Source organism: Spermophilus citellus (assembly GCF_964194105.1).
Source record: "Spermophilus citellus genome assembly, chromosome: 5".
Lineage (NCBI taxonomy): Eukaryota > Metazoa > Chordata > Mammalia > Rodentia > Sciuridae > Spermophilus > Spermophilus citellus.
Genome location: NC_138186.1, coordinates 124905211 through 124923736, shown reverse-complemented (window position 1 = coordinate 124923736; position 18526 = coordinate 124905211). Strand labels below are relative to the sequence as shown.

The 18526-nt window shown below is 35.5% G+C and overlaps 1 protein-coding gene across 2 annotated transcripts in view; it reads left to right on the top strand.

The window, feature by feature from the left end:
* Positions 1-210: 210 nt before the first annotated feature.
* Positions 211-18526, top strand: part of GOPC (golgi associated PDZ and coiled-coil motif containing) — a 40374-nt gene continuing 22058 nt past the window's right edge. For both annotated transcript variants that reach the window (XM_081296649.1, XM_081296648.1), the window contains exon 1: positions 211-731. In XM_081296649.1, the coding sequence (XP_081152775.1) occupies positions 444-731 (288 nt within the window). In that variant the 5' untranslated portion in view covers positions 211-443. The remainder of the gene's footprint in view (positions 732-18526) is intronic.

The following is an 18526-nucleotide window of genomic DNA, read 5'->3' as shown; positions in this document are numbered from 1 at the left end:
TCTCCTTCGGGTCTTTCCAAGTTGGAAGCAGACACCATGCGCCTCCGTTTCTCTGGGAATCGAGCGAGGGTTTGCCAGTTGTCAATATGGCCGCTGACAGACTGGTCCCGGGCCGAATCCTGTCATAGGCTAAGGTCGCATCTCGGCCCCGCCCACTTCGTCCCTCCGGTCTCCGCCCGCCCGGCTCTTCTCTACGCATGCGCAGCGGGGGCGGGCCGGGAGGTGGGACGGCCCGAGTCTTCCGTGTGCGGCCGCAGCTGCCCTGTCCTCGCTGCTCCTGCCACCGTGGGACTGCATTGCCGGCGTTAGCGGCGCGAGAGGAAAGGAGGGACTGACGGAGCGTGTGTTCGCGCGCTGGGGTCCGGGTAGTCCCAGCAGTTCCCCTCGCGTGGTGTGTGGCTGGCGAGGGTCAGCAGCAGTCTGGGGAGGCCTTAGACGGCGCCATGTCGGCGGGCGGCCCATGCCCGGCAGGAGCCGGAGGGGGCCCAGGGGGCGCCTCCTGCGCTGTTGGGGTCTCTCCCGGCGGAGTATCCATGTTCCGGTGGCTGGAGGTGCTGGAGAAGGAGTTCGACAAGGCCTTTGTGGATGTGGATCTGCTTCTGGGAGAGATCGATCCTGACCAAGCGGACATCACTTATGAGGGGCGACAGAAGATGACCAGCTTGAGCTCCTGCTTCGCGCAGCTTTGCCACAAAGCCCAGACTGTGTCCCAAATCAATCACAAGCTAGAGGTGAGTCCTGGGGGCTGGCAGCGATGGCATTCAATCCCAGGCTACTGGGGGGCGTTAGATCCCATTTAACGCACCAGTGAAACGACCCTAGAAAACTGCCCACTGGGGCACTTGGGCATCGAATGTGATGGGAGAGTGAGTGTATATGTGTGAAGGAAAGAGTGAGGTGAGGTTGGGGGAGAAAACGATGTGACCGACGTGTGGGTGTCGCGGAGTCCTGTCATCCACCTTCTTAAGTATCTCTCCCAGGAGAGAAGGATTAGACTCCCTTTTGGTGTTACCTTAAGGAATGTATCCGATTCTCTGCTATGATACCTTAGCCCACCATTTGACATTTGAGTTTTGCAGATTTGCTTTTACATTGATAAACCAGATTGGTGTATTTTTAGACAAGCAGACCCTTGATCATTTTCATTTTTAACTATCCCAGATCAACGTGTGTGATTGCACACAGAGACATGCATGAACTATTTAGGGGGACCTGATCAAAGCTTTTAGGAAAATTCAATGGAATATATATTGAATAGTGTCGTTGTCTTTCTTGGTTGACGTCCAAAGTTGGTTCTTAAATGACAAGCAGATATCTACAGAGATCCTTGTAATTATTCAAATAACTTCTAACATTGAGGCTTATGTGCTCATACTGTATTTCCTGAAGTCTGGCTTTATATTTGAGAGTATTTAAAGAATGATAATTTGCTTTAGTCTCTGGGTGTGAATGTGGGTGGAGTATTGGTGATTACAAAACAGACAACAAAAAATCCTACCACATTGTGCAGAAAATTAAATTAGGGCATTATTACAATATTTAGTAATCATGATTAATTAACATTATTACATAAAGAGCGCTTTTCAACTAGGCAATTTAAATAAGAGAATTTTTCCGTTTTAACGCACATAAAAATGGGATAATCAGTGTTGTGCAAAGCTCTTTGAGCATTGGCTTTCTTAAGAAAAATTATCATTTCTACTAGTTGTAATTAATTGAGAATGTCCATTGTATCCAAATTAATATGTATGTCAGATACACATTCTCTCCTGGCATAGTGGTCAGTGTTCTTCTTTAGTATCTGTGAAAAATGTATAATTAACCACTGATTAGCATAGATTTACCTAGCCCTGATTTTGTGGCCTTTTCCACTGAGAGGACTGTTTATTTCTTCCATCCCTTTGGAAAAGGTTGGAACTAAAGTGCTGATATGAAGGCAGTCACTTATTGTGGGTAAATTAATATGTCTCTTGTAGTGATAAATTAGTGATAAATTCTAGAAGGTAGTCATTTTATCAGATATTGAATTGCATTTGGTGATTTCTAGAAATAATACTTTAGTTTTAAAGAACAAAGATCAAGAGTAGTTTTTTCTTTTTTTTTAACCACATGAGAACTTTCATGTCATTTACAGATTTGAGTATCTATGGGGGATAAATAGTTTTTTTAAAAAGAAACAAAGTCTAATTTATTTTTTAAGTAAATTAAGGGAAATAAACTCATGTTTTTGATGTCAGCTATAAAATCTAATTTTGAAGAAAGTCTCGTTCTATGAGTAGGAGGTAGTATCCCTTTTTTAAAAAATCTTTAAATATTTAGTTGAGTATTCAGAGTTATAATAAATTAGGCATGTTCTTTTTTCAGAAATTATAATTGCATGTTCTGATTCCATGTCCTAGCTTAGGTGGTAGCAGCATTTCTCAAAATAAGAAATGCTAGCATATCACAATGTGAGCATGGTTTTTCAATGGGCATAAAGCCCTGGTAGATCTTAGAAAATGGTGAGGAGACATATAGATTTAATTATTTTTTTGTTTGTGTGTATTTTCAGTTATAGCTGATTCATCTGTCTTTGGTGTTAACCTCTACATATATAGCATCTTATACAATTTTCATGGAATCACTTATAAATTGCTGTGGAAAGGCTCATTGTCAGTAATTCATTTCAAAATAGACCTATGGATATACTATCTACAGAATTTTGAGAGTTGCTCCATAAACTTATTAATTTTCAGAGATCTTGAAATCTTAAAAGAGATTACTTTCTTACTTAATTTCTTATTAAGCAGTTGAATTGGTTTTATTGTTATAATTACATGGATATTAAGATATTTTAGGCCAGTGCTATAGGTAGTGCCATTTCAGATTACTGTCTTTGAAACTTCCTACCTGCTTGAGAATTCCTTCTGTTGTGAGCCACTTGGTGATGGCTGAGCTGGAGTCACAGGCCCTGATTTGGGTGGTGGTGGTGGTAGTATTAGTAGTAATAAATGTAGTAGTAGCAGCAGTAGAACCACAAGTTCTGTGGTTTTAGAGATTAATATTTTAAACCTTGTTGTCATAATAAAATAGTTTTATATTACCAAACAGATTCCTCCAGGGTGTGGGTAACATATAACATTTAAATTGGTCTTGTGTGTCCTCCTCAATTACCACTTCTTCTTACCCAAGACTTATGTGTTTAGGTAACACTACTCTTAATTTGGTAGTTAGAAAAACACTTTTGCTGGGCACAGGGGCCTTTAAGTTACATTTGTAAATTAAATACGAATTACCTTCATATGACTGTTTCCTGCCATAAATTATTTTGGGGAAGAAACATCAATAAAGGGAAGGGGAAGGCAGAGAATACCAGAGGAGTGCCATTTCAGATTCTTATCTATCTTTGAAACTTCCCACCTGCTTGAGAATTCTTTCTGTTGTGAGCCACTTGGTGATGGATGAGCTGGAGTCATCGGCCCTGATTGGGGTGGTGGTGGTAGTAGTAGTAGCAGCAGTAATAGTAGTAGCAGTGGCAGCAGTCATAGAAGGTTTGTTGGAATAGAACAGAGGCTTGAACCAGTACTGTAGAAAAACTCACCTCTGCTGTGAAATACAATTTTCTGCTTGTTCACTCCTTTAAAATAATAGCCAAACAATGGTCTTCTATTGCCTCTTCCTTTCCCTGTGTAATTGCTTAATTAGAATCATTTTTAAGTGATTAACTTTAAACAATAGAGAATCTTTTAACTTTGGTCAAGAGCCACACAGATAATGAACTGGTGGTATGCTTGTCCTTGTACTCTTTTAAATCTGTCCATTATTAGAATAGGCTATTTTGCAACTTTGAAGTTGAAGTTTAATGTTGATCCAGTATATATTAATTCAACCTAGTTACATGCCACATGTTTATTGGGCACTTGGGATAAAATAGAAAACAAAAAGAGATATAATCATTGCTGTTGTGAAGCTTGGATTTTATTGGGGGAATTTGTTGGAGAAATAATACCATAAATGAGAAATTGCAGCTTTCATAAGAGTAATGAAAGATACATGGAGTAAATGAGAACTGATTCTGGAGAGTCAAGAAAGGCTCCCTGAGGAAGCTACCATTAAGCTAAGACGTAAAAGATGAGTAGGAATTAATTAGACTTGGAGAAGTAGGAATATCATTCCATATTGGAGTAGAGGGGCTACAAAGTGGAAAGCAGTAGAATGAACAAGAGTATAGTGCACTTAAAGATCAGAAAGAGGCTCGATAGGTGTTAGGCAAAAGAAGTGAGAGATGAGATAGTTTTAACATGGAAGTACAGACCAAATCTTAAGTGGTTTTACAGGCTATGCAGTACATTGATACTTTCATAACAATGGAAAGTGTTTTAAACTAGATGGTAACCAGATGGTCACCAGATGGTCATTCTGGCTATGGTATGGAGAAAGTTTGGAAGAATAAAAATAAATGCAGAAAATTATTTAGGAGGTTCTTATCATTATCCATGTGACAGTGTGGTGTAAGAAGTGGCAAGGGAGGAAAGTGTTCAGCACCAGAGTGACTTGAGAGGTAAAAAAACAACAATCCAGATGGATTGAAATGGAGGGATGAGAGAATGCAGGGTGACTCCATCATGACAGTCTTGCAGCTGATTGCCAGGTAGATGGATATGAGATATTATTGGCAATAATGATATTGCTAACTCTTATTGGTCAATGCCTATGGGCCAGATTTGGTCCTGAATTTTTTACGTGTATTGATTCATCTAATTCTCATAACAATCCCATGAGATAGGTTTTTAGTATAGTTATTCCCATCTAATGGGATTAAGTAAGGGTCCTGAGGCTACAGAGCCTGGGAAATGAATTTCTGTATAAAGACACATTTATTACTGGTGGGGGACAAGGAAGGTGGATAGAAAGTAGGCAGAAAATGAGTGTGTCTGCATAGAAAACTTAGAAGGGAGAATGTGGTGTTCAAGGGAAGGGTATCTCATTTTGGTTATAAATGAAAAATAATTTTGAACATGTTTCTAAGAAGCATCAAGTTGAGAGAAAAACTGAATATTATAGAAAAAAGGATAATATTAGTAAGATTCTGTGTGAAGAGGAGATAGAAAGTACAAGTAAAAAGAATAGTCTTATATTGAAAGAAGGACAGTTATTAGAGGGAAAGGGAGAGATGATGAGGTTGTGGGGAATTTTTGTGGGTTGGCACTTTCTCTCTCTCTCTCTTTTTTTAACCAGGGGTGCTTAACCACTGAGCCACATTTCCATCCCCTTGTTTATTCATTCATTTATTTATATTTTGAGATAGGTCTCACTGAGTTGCTTAGGACCTTGCTAAGTAACTGAGGCTGACTTTGAACGTGCATCTCCTGCCTCAGCCTCTCAAACTTCTGGGATTACATGCATGTGCCACCGCCCAGCTTTTCTTCCCTCCCTCCTTCCTTCCTTCCTTCCTTCCTTCCTTCCTTCCTTCCTTCCTTCCTTCCTTCCTTCCTTCCTTCCTTCTCCTATTTCTATAAAATAGAAATAGGCCAGCTGCTGAAATTGGGTGAGAGAAAAGGCTTGAGGATGATAGAAGTGGTTTGAATACTTGTGGAAGAGTGAGAAAGCCAGTTGGCCAGAGAGATAGAATGATTGCCAGGTAGGATTAAGTGCGTACCTGGGACTAGTTATCTTAAATTCATGCTGTATGCAGTCTGCCCTGTGGTGTGACTTTCTCCAGCAATATCTACCCTACAGGCACAGTAATGAGAGTGATATTTGGGTACCTCTAATGTTGTAGCAAAGGCGGTTTTCTTCTTTTTTCTTTTTTGTTCTTTTTAGATATGCATGACAGTAGAGTTTTGACATATACATACATGGAGAATAATTTATTCTAATTAGGATCCCATTTTTGCTTTTGGATGTGGAGTAGGAGTTGTTATGTAGACAACAATATTATTGAAATGAAGATGGTCATGGGGATGAAGAAAAGGAGATAGATTGTAAATTAATGAAGTAGAAAGGACAGAAGTTGATCATTATACAGAGACAAAAGATAAGAGAAATGGTTAAGGGTGACATCATGTTTCTGTTTGGGAAATATCTTGTCAGATATCTGTAGTGGGTTGAAAAGTGTCTCCCCAAAATTCATGTCTACCCAGAACCTCAGAATGTGACCTTATTTAGAAATAGGTATATAATTTGGGGAGATAAGATCATAGTGGATTGGAATGGATCCTAAATCTAAAAAGAGTGTCCTGATAAGAGATAGAAGAGAACACATAGAGAAGAAGGTTATATGAAAATGGAAGGAGATTGGAGTGATATGTCTACAAACTAAGGAATCACTGGGATTACTAACAACCACCAAAAACTAGGAGAGAATCATGGGATATTTCAACACCTTCATATCAAACCTCTGGTGTCCTGAACTGTGAGAAAATAACCTTGTTATTTTAAGTGACCAAATTTGCAATGATTTGTTATGATGGCCCTAGGAAACCAATATAGTTCCATTCACTGAAGTAAGGAAACCAGGGGAAGGAGCCAGTCTGGTAGGAAAGGTAATAAGTTTAGGATATTATGCGTAGTTAAGATTCTTATCCTCTTTCACATGTTCCTAACATAGTCTCCTAATTGTTTATTAATTTAGCCCCTCCAAACCATATATCTTTGTTGACTGAGTATTCTAAAATGATTCATTTTAGTGGATCATGTCAAAAGGACAAATCTGTCACTCTTCTTTCTATACCTCCATCTATTGCCTAAAATTCAAATTGTTTAACATGGTGATCAGTATTCATTTGTCTGTCTTTATCACTTGTCACTCATTCTTAGCTGCTTTTGTTTCAGTGAAAAGTCAATTTGTAGTTTTCTAAATAGGCCTTCCTTGTTCACGGCACCTCTGTTTTTGTATCGACTTTCATGTATAATGCCTTTTCTCTCCCACTGTCCACGGTATTAGATGCCCACTCATCTCTTAAGACTCTGTTTACACATCACCATCTCTGGAAGGCTTTCCTCATCCCACCTCTTCTCTGCTCTCTATACGCAGAATCTGTCCTGACACCTTGAACTCACTTGTACTATTAGATTTATTATCTTGTACTGTAATTAGTGGTTGCCATATCTCTCAGCCTCCGGAATGTAAGCTTTTTGAGGGTGAGGACCATGTCTTAGGTAAAATAATCTGAACCGTCAAATGCTTTGTGAAAGCTGACTTAATGGGTAGCATTATCTCTTTGTGAATCCATTTGTTTTTTTTTTTTTTTTCTTTTCTCTGCAGTGCTTCAAAACTACATGGAGTATTAAGTACGTTCCTTTGAGTATGGATGATAAGTTGGTTTATAGTAGCTTACAGAATTGATCTTTGGCCCTTTTTAAAATTTAAAATTAGGACCTCAACTCACATTAAACATCAACTTTTCTGACCTATTTACATCCTTGTATTTATTTACCTGACAGAGGTTTTCATATCCCAGACCTTTTTTTCTTTACCACTCCATGTATAAGTAGACCTTCTTTCAATGTCATCTTTCTAACTGCCTCCATTTGCCTCATTTTGAACTGGTGCATAAAGACTCCTCTATAATAGTGTTTGCCACACTTTGCATCATAATTAGAAATGTATTTTTTTTCTAATATTGAACTTCTTCAGGGGAGAATTCTTATTTCTTATTTGTTCTTAAATTCTTTTGAATATTGTGCACTCAGTAAATGTTTATTTGTATGAATAAATTAGTCAAAACCACGCTAGTGTTCTGTAGTGTATCTTCAAAGATTACGAGCAGTCCTTTTGTAATATAAACTCCATGAGAGCTGGATGGTTTCTGTTTTGTTGCTTCTATCTATATCTGTGCTATCACAATGCCCACCATACTGTCTAATGGCTGAATCATTTATTCCCCTGATATTTAATTTATGAAACTATGTTGTGTGAATTAATTTTTCACAGTTTTCTATTTAAAAAAATGAAAATGTGATTGAAAATGTCATAAAGGTATTGAGTATGGGTTTAATGTTCTTGTGACATTTCTAAAATATTGTGTAGGTTGATCTCCTTATCATCCTACTTCTAAGTTTGATTGTGGAGCAAATGAGTTCTTTGACATTAAAACAGAAACTTCATTTTGAATAATGTGCAGATTGATTATTATGACTGGCAAGCTCTGCACAGTCTGATTTCTGAATATTCCTCCAGCGACATATCTTACCATTCTTTCCTTTTAACCTACATTACCCAGCCACACAGGTCTCCTTGCAGAATCTTTGAGATAAGATAGGCAAAGTTTTTGATTTCAGGACTGCTTATGATAAAATTTTGAGGACCTCATTTTTAAAATTTGGGATACATGTACTGGTAATTGCTGTGTTAGAAATTAGAACTGAGAAACTTTAAATATTTATTACATAATTTAAAAATAGCAATAATAAGCCCATTACTTTTTTTTTTCTTTTTTACTTTGGTATCAGGGATTGAATCCAGGGGTGCTTAACTGCTGAGCCATATTCCCAACCTCTTTTTTATTTTTTATTTTGAGACAAGTTCTCACTAGATTGCTTAGGGCTTCCCTAGGTTGCTTAGGGCTTCATTAAGTTGTTGAGACTGGCTTTTGAACTTGAGATCCTCTGCCTTAGCCTTCAGAGTCACAGGAATTACAGGCATGCACCATGATGCCAGGCCAAGGCCATTGCATTTTAATATCATTTTAAATTTAAAATAACTATTTTCTAAAGCCAGACTAAATTAGTGAAGAAAGTTATGTCAGTTTATATTCTTTCAAATACTTTAAATGTCTGTTTTAATAGAAGACTGTTGGATTTTCACGTCTGTTTTTTATATTCAATCTATTTTGCTATGTTGTTTTATTTAAACTATAGGAAGAATATGTGATCTTTGAGAGATTGATATTTGGAGGAGAAAGGGATGTTTTCATAGCCTTTTCAGATAATTGTTGATGTTCTTTTTTGATAGTAAAAGTGTACAAGAGGTGGTTCCTTAAATGTGGTGTCTGAAACAATATAAATGAATTTTTCATATATTGTTTAATTGACTGAGAATTTGAGTGGATCTTTTACCCAGGCATGATTTTATAACATCACACATGGATCATTTTGAAGTGGTTTACTGAGTTTTGCAGGTCTTCCAAACGTTGGCACATCTCATACAATATTTAAAAAAATCACATTTGTTAATATCTTCAGTCTCATCAGGAAAATCTTTTAAGTGTTGGGAAATTTTCCAACTCTGACAATGGATTATGGTTTTCCAAAATTTTAATTTTCACTTGAAAGTTGAATGTTTATCTTTGGTAACACATACACTTGACTTTCTTTCCCTTCCTTCCTTTCTTCTTTTTTCTTTTGTTTTTGTCTTTTTTTTAAGTAACAAGTTTGCTTTATTCATTCCTAAGAATGTGTCTTGCAAATATTTTAATCTGAATAACTGTTGTTTGTCCTTCATTCAAGTGAAAGTCCTATTCCTTTATTAAGAAAAAAAATGTTTAATTTGCAACTCAGGCAATTGTCTAGGTACTTTTTTTTTTGAGAGAACATAGCTTGTATATAGTAGGAATGTTATATGAATACTTTACATTTCATCACTTAGAAGGTTAAAAAAACATGTTCTCAAAAGGATTGTGATTTTTAAAAATTAATAATTTTTACTACTTCATGAAGGATGTCATTAAGTGAACTTCTCAAATGTAGTTGCATAGCAGTGACTGGTAGAGTTTGAAGCTCCAGATTTAATTTGCATTCACCTGCCAGCCTTTTACTCATCATTGCTTTTGTACCTCAGTATAAACAGTGAAAAAGTTGAATATGTTTTATTATTACAAAAGTAGTTTTGACTTCACAGATCCATTGGAAGAGTCCTACAGAATTTCCCAAATGTGTTCTTTCCACTGGTGTTCTGATAATGATTGAAACTCTTCCCAGAGGAATAACCATGCATCCCTGTCTCACTAATTCTCTTCTTTTAGTTTCTTTCATAAAGCTTATAATTTATTATTTAACCAGCACTGTAATGACCTTGGACAGATTACCTAATATCTGTGCTTCAGTTTCCTTCCCTCGACAAAATATGCACATCAGGATTAATGTGAGGCTTAAGACAATTAAAATATGAGTATTTAAAATAATGCCAGCCGGGCATTGTGGCCATGCCAGTGACTCCAGAGACTCTGAAAGCTGAGGCAGGAGGATTACAAATTCAAGGCCTATCTCAGTGAGGCCCTAAGCACTTTAAGGAGACCCTGTCTTAAAAAAAAATAAAAATAAAAAGGACTGGGGATGTGGCTCAGTTGTTAAGTACCCCTGGGTTAAATTTCTGGTACCAAAAAAGGAAAAAAAAAAGTGTGGCATTAGCTAATATTATATTGTTACACAATTCATTTTCTTAGTGGGCTGCTCTATGTACCAAACCTCTGTAAGGGCAAGTTCCACATTTATTTTCTTCACCTATGTTTCCTCAGAACCCAACCCAGTGTTTGGTATATGGCTGTAGTATAGTAAATACTGGTTGAACGAGTATAATTGTGATGATGTGGAAGACTGAAAATAAAAATGTTTGCTTGTATAGACTGCAGAACAGTTTAGGGAGAAAGAATGACAGATGAAATTAGTGTTCATTATGATTGGATAGAAAAAAAAGTAAAGTGCCTAGGTAAAATTTTCTCAGAACTTTCATAAGCTAATGAACAGACTATTTCAGAAGCCTATTCAGACTTGGAATAAGGAGGGTATTATTTTCTAACTTGGGAGATGGCAGAGATTTTCAAATCTGACTTTTGAATTTGTAGTGTTAGTCTTGTATTTTAGAATAGTACTCATTGATTTTCTGTAATTTTTGAATAGTAGGAACAACACAGCACCGCAGACACAGGGAGAAAAAAATAGAGGAAAATTATTTTTTAAAATGAATGCATTAAATTAAATATTTTGAATGGATAGAAGAAAAAAGAATGGATGGAAATTTTCTCATTAGTTACATTCTTCCTTTGACTTTTGTCACAGAATAAAAGATCTTGTGAAGAATAGTTCAACTTCCACTAGCTTTCAGATAGTTTGGGATCCTTTATATAAGAATCTTATGATATATTCTTTTAAAAGTTTAGTTCTAGGAAAAAGGACAGCCTTGCCAGATAAAATGGCCTTGCTTCCTTTAATGAGAGGAGAAATAGGTAATCTGTAAAGATCTCTTATTAGTTGGAAGGTCACTATTAAATTTAGTAATCAATAAATTGTAAGAGGTATTTTTATAGTGATGTGTTGCAATCTCTGATTTTTATTTTTTACGTTTGTTGTATTGACTATCGGGGCTGTAAAGCATTTTGAAAAGTATGTGCGTACATGATAAATTTTAGATGCTGGATTAAAGAGCATAATTGCTAGATTTAAATACTCATTCATACTTTTCATCTTAAATTGTATTTTCAAATGTAAACAGCACTTTTAAAAGCATGAGTTTCTTTTCTGGTAATCACATTTATACACATTCTTTAAGACAAAAGGTGTAGAAGTAATTATAGGTAGATGTGAGATTTTGTGTCTATATGTGTGTGTGTGTGTGTGACACACACACGTATATGTATATTTTTTATCAGCATCTTTCTTTGCCATAGTTTAATAGTTAAACTGCTATTTGGAGTCAACATTTTTAAAAATTCTGAACAGATTAGGAAAATGTGTCCTTTTATGTGCAGGCATGTTTGTGCCTGTTTGCATGCCTGCATGTGTGTCTGTGTGGGTTCATGTGACAAGAATATATATCCCAGTGCTTGGTCAGTGTGCATGCGAGGTATGGTGTATATGATGGGGAAGGTTTCAGAATTTTTTGCTTACATATTAATTTATTTGTTTTGGTTTTTGGTGCTAGGGATCAAACCCAGGGCCTTGTGCATGCAAGGCAAGCACTCTACCCACTGAGCTGTATCCTCAGCCCCTTGCTTAGTATAGTTCTGAGATTTGGGAATGTGATCTCATTTGGAGCTCATGGACTGCTTCATCAGTTCTCTTGTTATTGCTGGAACTACAAAAGATGTCACAAGATGAGTTTTAATCCAACGTAGTTTGTAATTTGGGGCAATTCACATAATAAGCTCTTTGCCCTCAGTTCCTACATGTGCAAAATTAGGATGTTTTATCATATTTTTAAAACCTTTTTATCTTGGACCTTCTAAAATCTTATCAAAAGTTTATATATTAAAATTAGGGAATGTGCTGGATCCAATTTCCCTGCTGTGCAACTTGATCTTTGCTAATTTCTGGTTCTAATTTGATTCTCCCCCAAACCAGGAGGTTTTTAAGGGGATGCTTAAAGTAAAAATAATCAGTATTTTTATCTATACAATGATTTAGAAATAAAATCTAGATTATATTTGGAAAGAAAAAAGTGCAGCTGTTATATATTTTTGAAGATTATATAGGCAGAGGATTTAGGTCTAGATAAAGTGGAATAATAGCTAATTCTGAATGAAACAATTATTTTGATTTTGGTGCTACATATTAGAATCTAGAAGTTAAGAATTATATTAGGAAGGAATTATCTTCATAGAAAAGTTTGGATGCTTTGAAGAGAGTATGTGATGAGAAATAGAATACTAATGACTTCTAAATACTAATGAATAGTGATGACAGTCCTGAAATGCTACTTAGGTAAAATGCTTCTCTTTCTTTTCCATTCCTGGTAATTCATTTCTACTTTGTGCAGTATACCTTGAATTTTTAAATTCATGAACATGTAATAATTTTACATATAGCATGGATGTTTCAGTACATGTATACATTTTGTAATGATCAAATTGGGATAATTAGCATATCCATTGCCCTAAACATTTATCCTTTCTTTATAATGAGAACATTGGAAATCCACTCTTCTAGCTATTGTGAAATATACATTATTGTTAATTCTAGTCCCTCTACTATGCAATAGAACACCAGAATTTATTCTTCATAATTGTAATTGTATCCATTGATTAATCTCTCCTCATCTACCTTACCCTGTCCCCACCCTAGTAACCATTATTGTGCTCTCTACTTCAATGAAAATGGTTTTATTTAGATACCACATATGAGTGAGATCATGCAGCATTTGTCTTTTTATTCCTGGTTTATTTCATTTGATAAAATGTTCCCCTGGTTCATCCATGTTTCCACAAATAACATCATTTTTTTTAATGGTTGAACAGTATTTTATTGTATATACATTCATTATATTTTCTTTATCCATTCATCCATCAATGGACACCTATGAAGTTGCTTCCATATCTTGGCTAATGTGAGTAGTGCTGCACTAAACATAGGAGTGCAGGTATTTTTTCGATGTATTGATTTAATTTCCTTTGGGTGTATATACAGTTGTAGGATTGTAGTTTTTTAAATGGAAATGCCATACTGTTTTCTGTAACGGCTATGCTAATTTGGATTTTTTCCCTCCATATCCTTGCCAATGCTTATCTTTTTTTTTTTTAATAGTCATTATAATTGGAGTGACATTTTGTTGTAGTTTTGATTTGTACTGTTTCCCTAATGGTTATTGATACTGAGCACTTTTTCATATATCTATTGGCCATTTGTATATCCTTTGAGAAATGTCTATTCAGTTCTTTTGTCCACTTTTAATTGAGATGTTTGGTTCTTTTGTTTTGAGTTTTTTGAGTTCTTTATGTATTTTGGATGTTAACCTCCTATCAGATGTCTAGTTTGTAAAGATAGTTTTCCATTGTGTAGTTTATCTCTGCTGTGTTGTTTCCTTTGTGTGCTGAAGCTTTTTAATTTGATGTTCCTGTCTTTATTTGCTTTTCTGCCTATGCTTTTGAGGTTTTACCCCAAATCATAAAACATTGATAATTGAAGAAATTGAAGAGGACACAACAAAATGAAAAGAAATTGATATTTATGCATTAGAAAATATAATATTGTTATTCTTATTACTCAAAGCAGTCTACAGGTTGAGAGTAATCCCTGTCAAAATGCTAATGACATTCTTCACAAAAGTAGAGAAAACAATCCTAAAATTTGCATGGAACCACAGAAGAGTCTGAATAAGCCAAAGCTAGAGGCATTACACTGTTTGACTTCAAAATATACTAAAAAAGAGCTATAGTAACCCAGATAATATGGTACTAGCATAAAAATAGACACATAGACCAATGAAACAAATAGGGAGCCCCCAAATTAGTCCACCCATCCATAGCAAACTGATTTTTTTTTTTAAAGAGAGAGAGTGAGAGAGGAGAGAGAGAGAGAGAGAATTTTAATATTTATTTTTTAGTTTTTGGCGGACACAACATCTTTGTTTGTATGTGGTGCTGAGGATCGAACCCGGACCGCATGCATGTCAGGCGAGCGTGCTACGGCTTGAGCCACATCCCCAGCCCAGCAAACTAATTTTTAACAAAGATGGCAAGTACACACAATGGGGAAAAGGCAGTCTCTTCAATAAATGGTGCTGGGGAAACTGGATGTCTACATGCAAAATGAAATTGATCCTTTTATCTCTTACAGTTTATAAAAATCAACTCAGAATGATTCAAAGACTTAATGTAAGACCTGGAATTATGAGACTATGAGAAGAAATCACAAGGGCAGAGCTTCGCGACATTGGCCTTGAATTTTTATCTATCCCTGATTCAATTCCAATTTATACTGATAATCCCGGACCATGTTTTGAGAAATCACTACCTTAGAAAATCTTACCTGTGGTTGATTTAGTGTCTTGGGGGAAATGAAGACCAGGATTTTAAGGCCTTGAAACTTCTCCTAGGATGAGATTATTTCCTCTTTGATGAGTTCTAGGGAGACTGTCTTGAAGGGCAGTTTTGTTTTATTTTTTCTGTAAATTAACCTTTTGATCAAATATAAGAAATTGAAAAGATTGTCTACCAAATAAAATCTGTATGTAATATAATTTCTAATTTTTTTCCTTTAAAACATTTATTGGGGCATCACTCAAAATTTTAAGTAAGGCTGGAAGTTGAAATTAGCTGTTTCTCTTTAACTTTCACTCTTCATTAAAGTATAGTCTAGGTAATACAATGAGGTGAAAGATGTCCAGGCATTTTTTTTTTAATGCTGCAACTATGGTCTATTATTTACTAGTTGTGTAATCTCAGATAAGTTGTTTAAATCATGACTTCCAGTTTCCTTAACTGTTAAAAAAAAAAAAAGTATTGAGAGGAGTATGATAAGAATTAGAGATAATATGGAGAGTGTGTATCCCTGCCATATGGTAGATGCTAGCTTTGTGGTAGTGTGAGTATTCTAAGTTAATCATGTTTACTGTAGCTATAGAAATGAATTTTTCCTTTGGCTGCTTGATAATACTTTCACTTCTGTCCTGGGGGTCAGAAGAATGGGATTCAGGTGCTCTTTTGCCACTGACCAACTGGGTAATCCTAGAAAGTAAACAGGTTTAATGGGCCTTAGTTTTATTATCTAAATAATATTTGACTTAAATATTACTCAGTGAAGAGTAAACTTGAAACACTTATTTCAAAAGAAGAAAATTGGACTTTGAATTTTAATACCTCCTTCCCTGGGGATGTAGCTTAGTGGTAAAACACCCCTGGGTTCAATCCCCAGTTAAAAAAAAATCAAGCAATTTGTTCCTTAAAAGACAACTGGAATAAAGTGAAAAGAAGATATTTGTAACTCATGTGCATGTGTATGTGTGTGTGTGTGTGGGGGGGGGGCTCTTACAAATACTTAACAAAGAAAATAGTCAATAAATAAATGAAAAGGTGATCTATCTTATGAGCAATCAGGAAGGATTAATTAAAACAACAGTAAAATGCCAGTACATTCCTGCTAGAATGGCTAACATTAAAAAGATTGGCATTGTCAAGTGAAGGCAAGGATGTGAAGCTGTCAGAGTTGTTGTACAACTCTGTGGGTATGTCAGTTACACCAACGCTTTAAAAACTGTTCAACCTTTTCTACTGAGGGTTAAAATATATAGTTTCTCCTCTGTATGTACATGGGTTCTGAATCTGTGGATTCAACCAATAATGGATCAGAAATACTTGAAAAAATAGGTCTAAACTGAACTTGTATGGACTTTTTTCTTGTCATTATTTTCTGAACAATACAGTATAACAACTATTTCCATAACATTTATATTATATTAGGTACTATAAGTAATCTAAAGATGATTTAAAGTATATAGGAGGGTGTGTGGAAGTTAAATGCTAGGTCATTTACATAAGGGACATGAACATATGTGGATTTTGTTATGTGAAGGAGGTGTCCTGTAACCAGTCCTCTGAGACAACATACATATTCTGCAACTCAGAAATTTCCCTCCAAGATACACAGACAAGAGAAGTATGCTAAATATTTATTGAAACACAGGTTATAACAATATCATTTTAATAGTAAAAACCTGGAAATAGCACAAATGTCCATCAAGGATAAAATGAAATTTGTTAGTTGTGGTATACTTATTTGCATACCATATAAAAATGAAAATGAATTACAGCATAAATGAATCTCATAAACATACTCTTGAAGCAAAAAGCCAAACATAATGAATGTACACTATATAATTTCATTTAGATAGCATTTAAAAACAGAAAAGCTATCAGTAATGTTGGAAGTCAGGGTATTACTCTGATAGTTACCTTTGTGGATGAGGTGGAGGTAGTGATTGAGAGGAGTTTACAAGAAGGGGCCTGGGGTTCTATATTGCCCTAATTTTTTTTTTCCCCTGGTGCTGGGGATTGAACCTAGAAAGGATCTACCATTAAGCTATATTCCCAGCCTCTTTTTAAATTTTTTTTTTTAGAAACAGTCTTGCTAAGTTGCCCGGGCTGGCCTTGAACTGGCTCTCCTCCTGCCTTAGCCTTGCCAGTCACTGGGATTCCAGGCCTGTTTCACTGTGCCTGGCACCCTTATTGTTTAAAAATATCTGGGTGGTAGTTAAATTAGTATGTTTAGTTGTTTTAATTCTTTGTGTACTTATGTAAGTTTATACATGAATAAAAAAGTTACAAAAATGAAATGAGAAAACTCTCCTGATACGAAGTGATTTCTAGGAAGTTTAAAAAAGGAAAACAAAACAAAACAGGAAGTATCACAGTATTTCTGTTATGCCAAGTTATGATTCAGTTTTTTGTATGCCACCTTTTTACTTCTATCTCTCAGGTCATCCTTGATTGATTATTTCCTCAGTCCTTGATATTCTCTTCTCCCTATAACTCTGTCTTAGAGTATTAATCCACATCTCTATTTCTGGTCCCGATCCAAGCTTCAGCTTTTTACTTGTTTATTTCTAGCATTCTGGTGGAATAGTTCCTGTTTATTATTTATACCATGGTTTATACAGAGATCAGCATGTCTAAAATTTCAAACAATATCTTTCTTCCTCCCTTATGTCCAAGTAAGCTACCATTCTATCTAATCTGTTTCTATCAATGGCTTTTACTCTTCTCTAAACTTGAAATATATTAGTTATTATTAAACCCAGTTTTCCACTGGAATTCACTGTACTAGACAACGCAAGTGTTGGTAACAATTTTTTTTAGCATTGCAAAATCTTATTTCTGCTTACAAAATTACCTTGATAACCTATTGTTTAGAAAGCTGTAATAGGGTGTTGCTACTGTTTCCTTGCCTTTGCTCCCTTACCTGAAAATAGCATGTTGCTAAAATGTCAGTGAGAATAATGTTTCAAAATGATATAGAGACAATGTTTGCACTAGTGTATGAGTATACTAAAAACCACCCAGTAGCTCCCCATGCCACCCAAAAAAAGAATGGATTTTATGGTCTTGAATTATATTTCAATGAAGGCATTATTAGATATAAAAACAAAAATATCATTGACTCATTAATGGTGCCCTATCAGACTAAATAGTTTATCATCCAAAGCCATTCATTATATCCAGCCTCACCTTTCCTATCTAGTCCTATATAGTATGTCAGTATTCAGTCCCTCTGGATGGTCTTATCCCCTTGAAAATATCATTTTCATATTCTAATAAGTTCTTTTGTATCAAATGTTAATAAATTTATGAAAATAGTCAAAACCACAGAAATTATTCCTACTTTAAAATTGAGAAAACTTGAATGGAGACAATATTCAGAGCCACAAGGTTAGTATTAGGAATCATTTCAACTTAATCTTCATTGAATATCTTTTATATTCTAGAAACTTTTTCTTGCCATTGGTATATAGAGAGATATTCCAGTCTTCTGGTCCTTGAGTCAGAGTATTTACCTAAGATGCTTCTAGTGTCTCTCTGCCTTTTTGCCTTTGCTAGTCCTATTCCCATCTCTAGATTTTGTCACTGCTTATATTTTGTCCATGTTTTTGTTTTCCTTAAATTTTCTAACTTACTCTGAAGTATAAGTTTTTCCTTATTGCCTTTTTAAACTTTCCTTTACTTTGCATTCCTGGAGACTGGTCCTATTTTCTCTATATAATTTTGTTTAGTTGGTTATGTGCATATTTTTCACCCTAGTTAATGTGAAAGCTTCTCAAGGGCATAAATATCCTTTTTCTCTCCCTCTTTCTCTCTCTCTCTCTCCCCTCCCCCCCCCATGTGTGTATACACACACACAC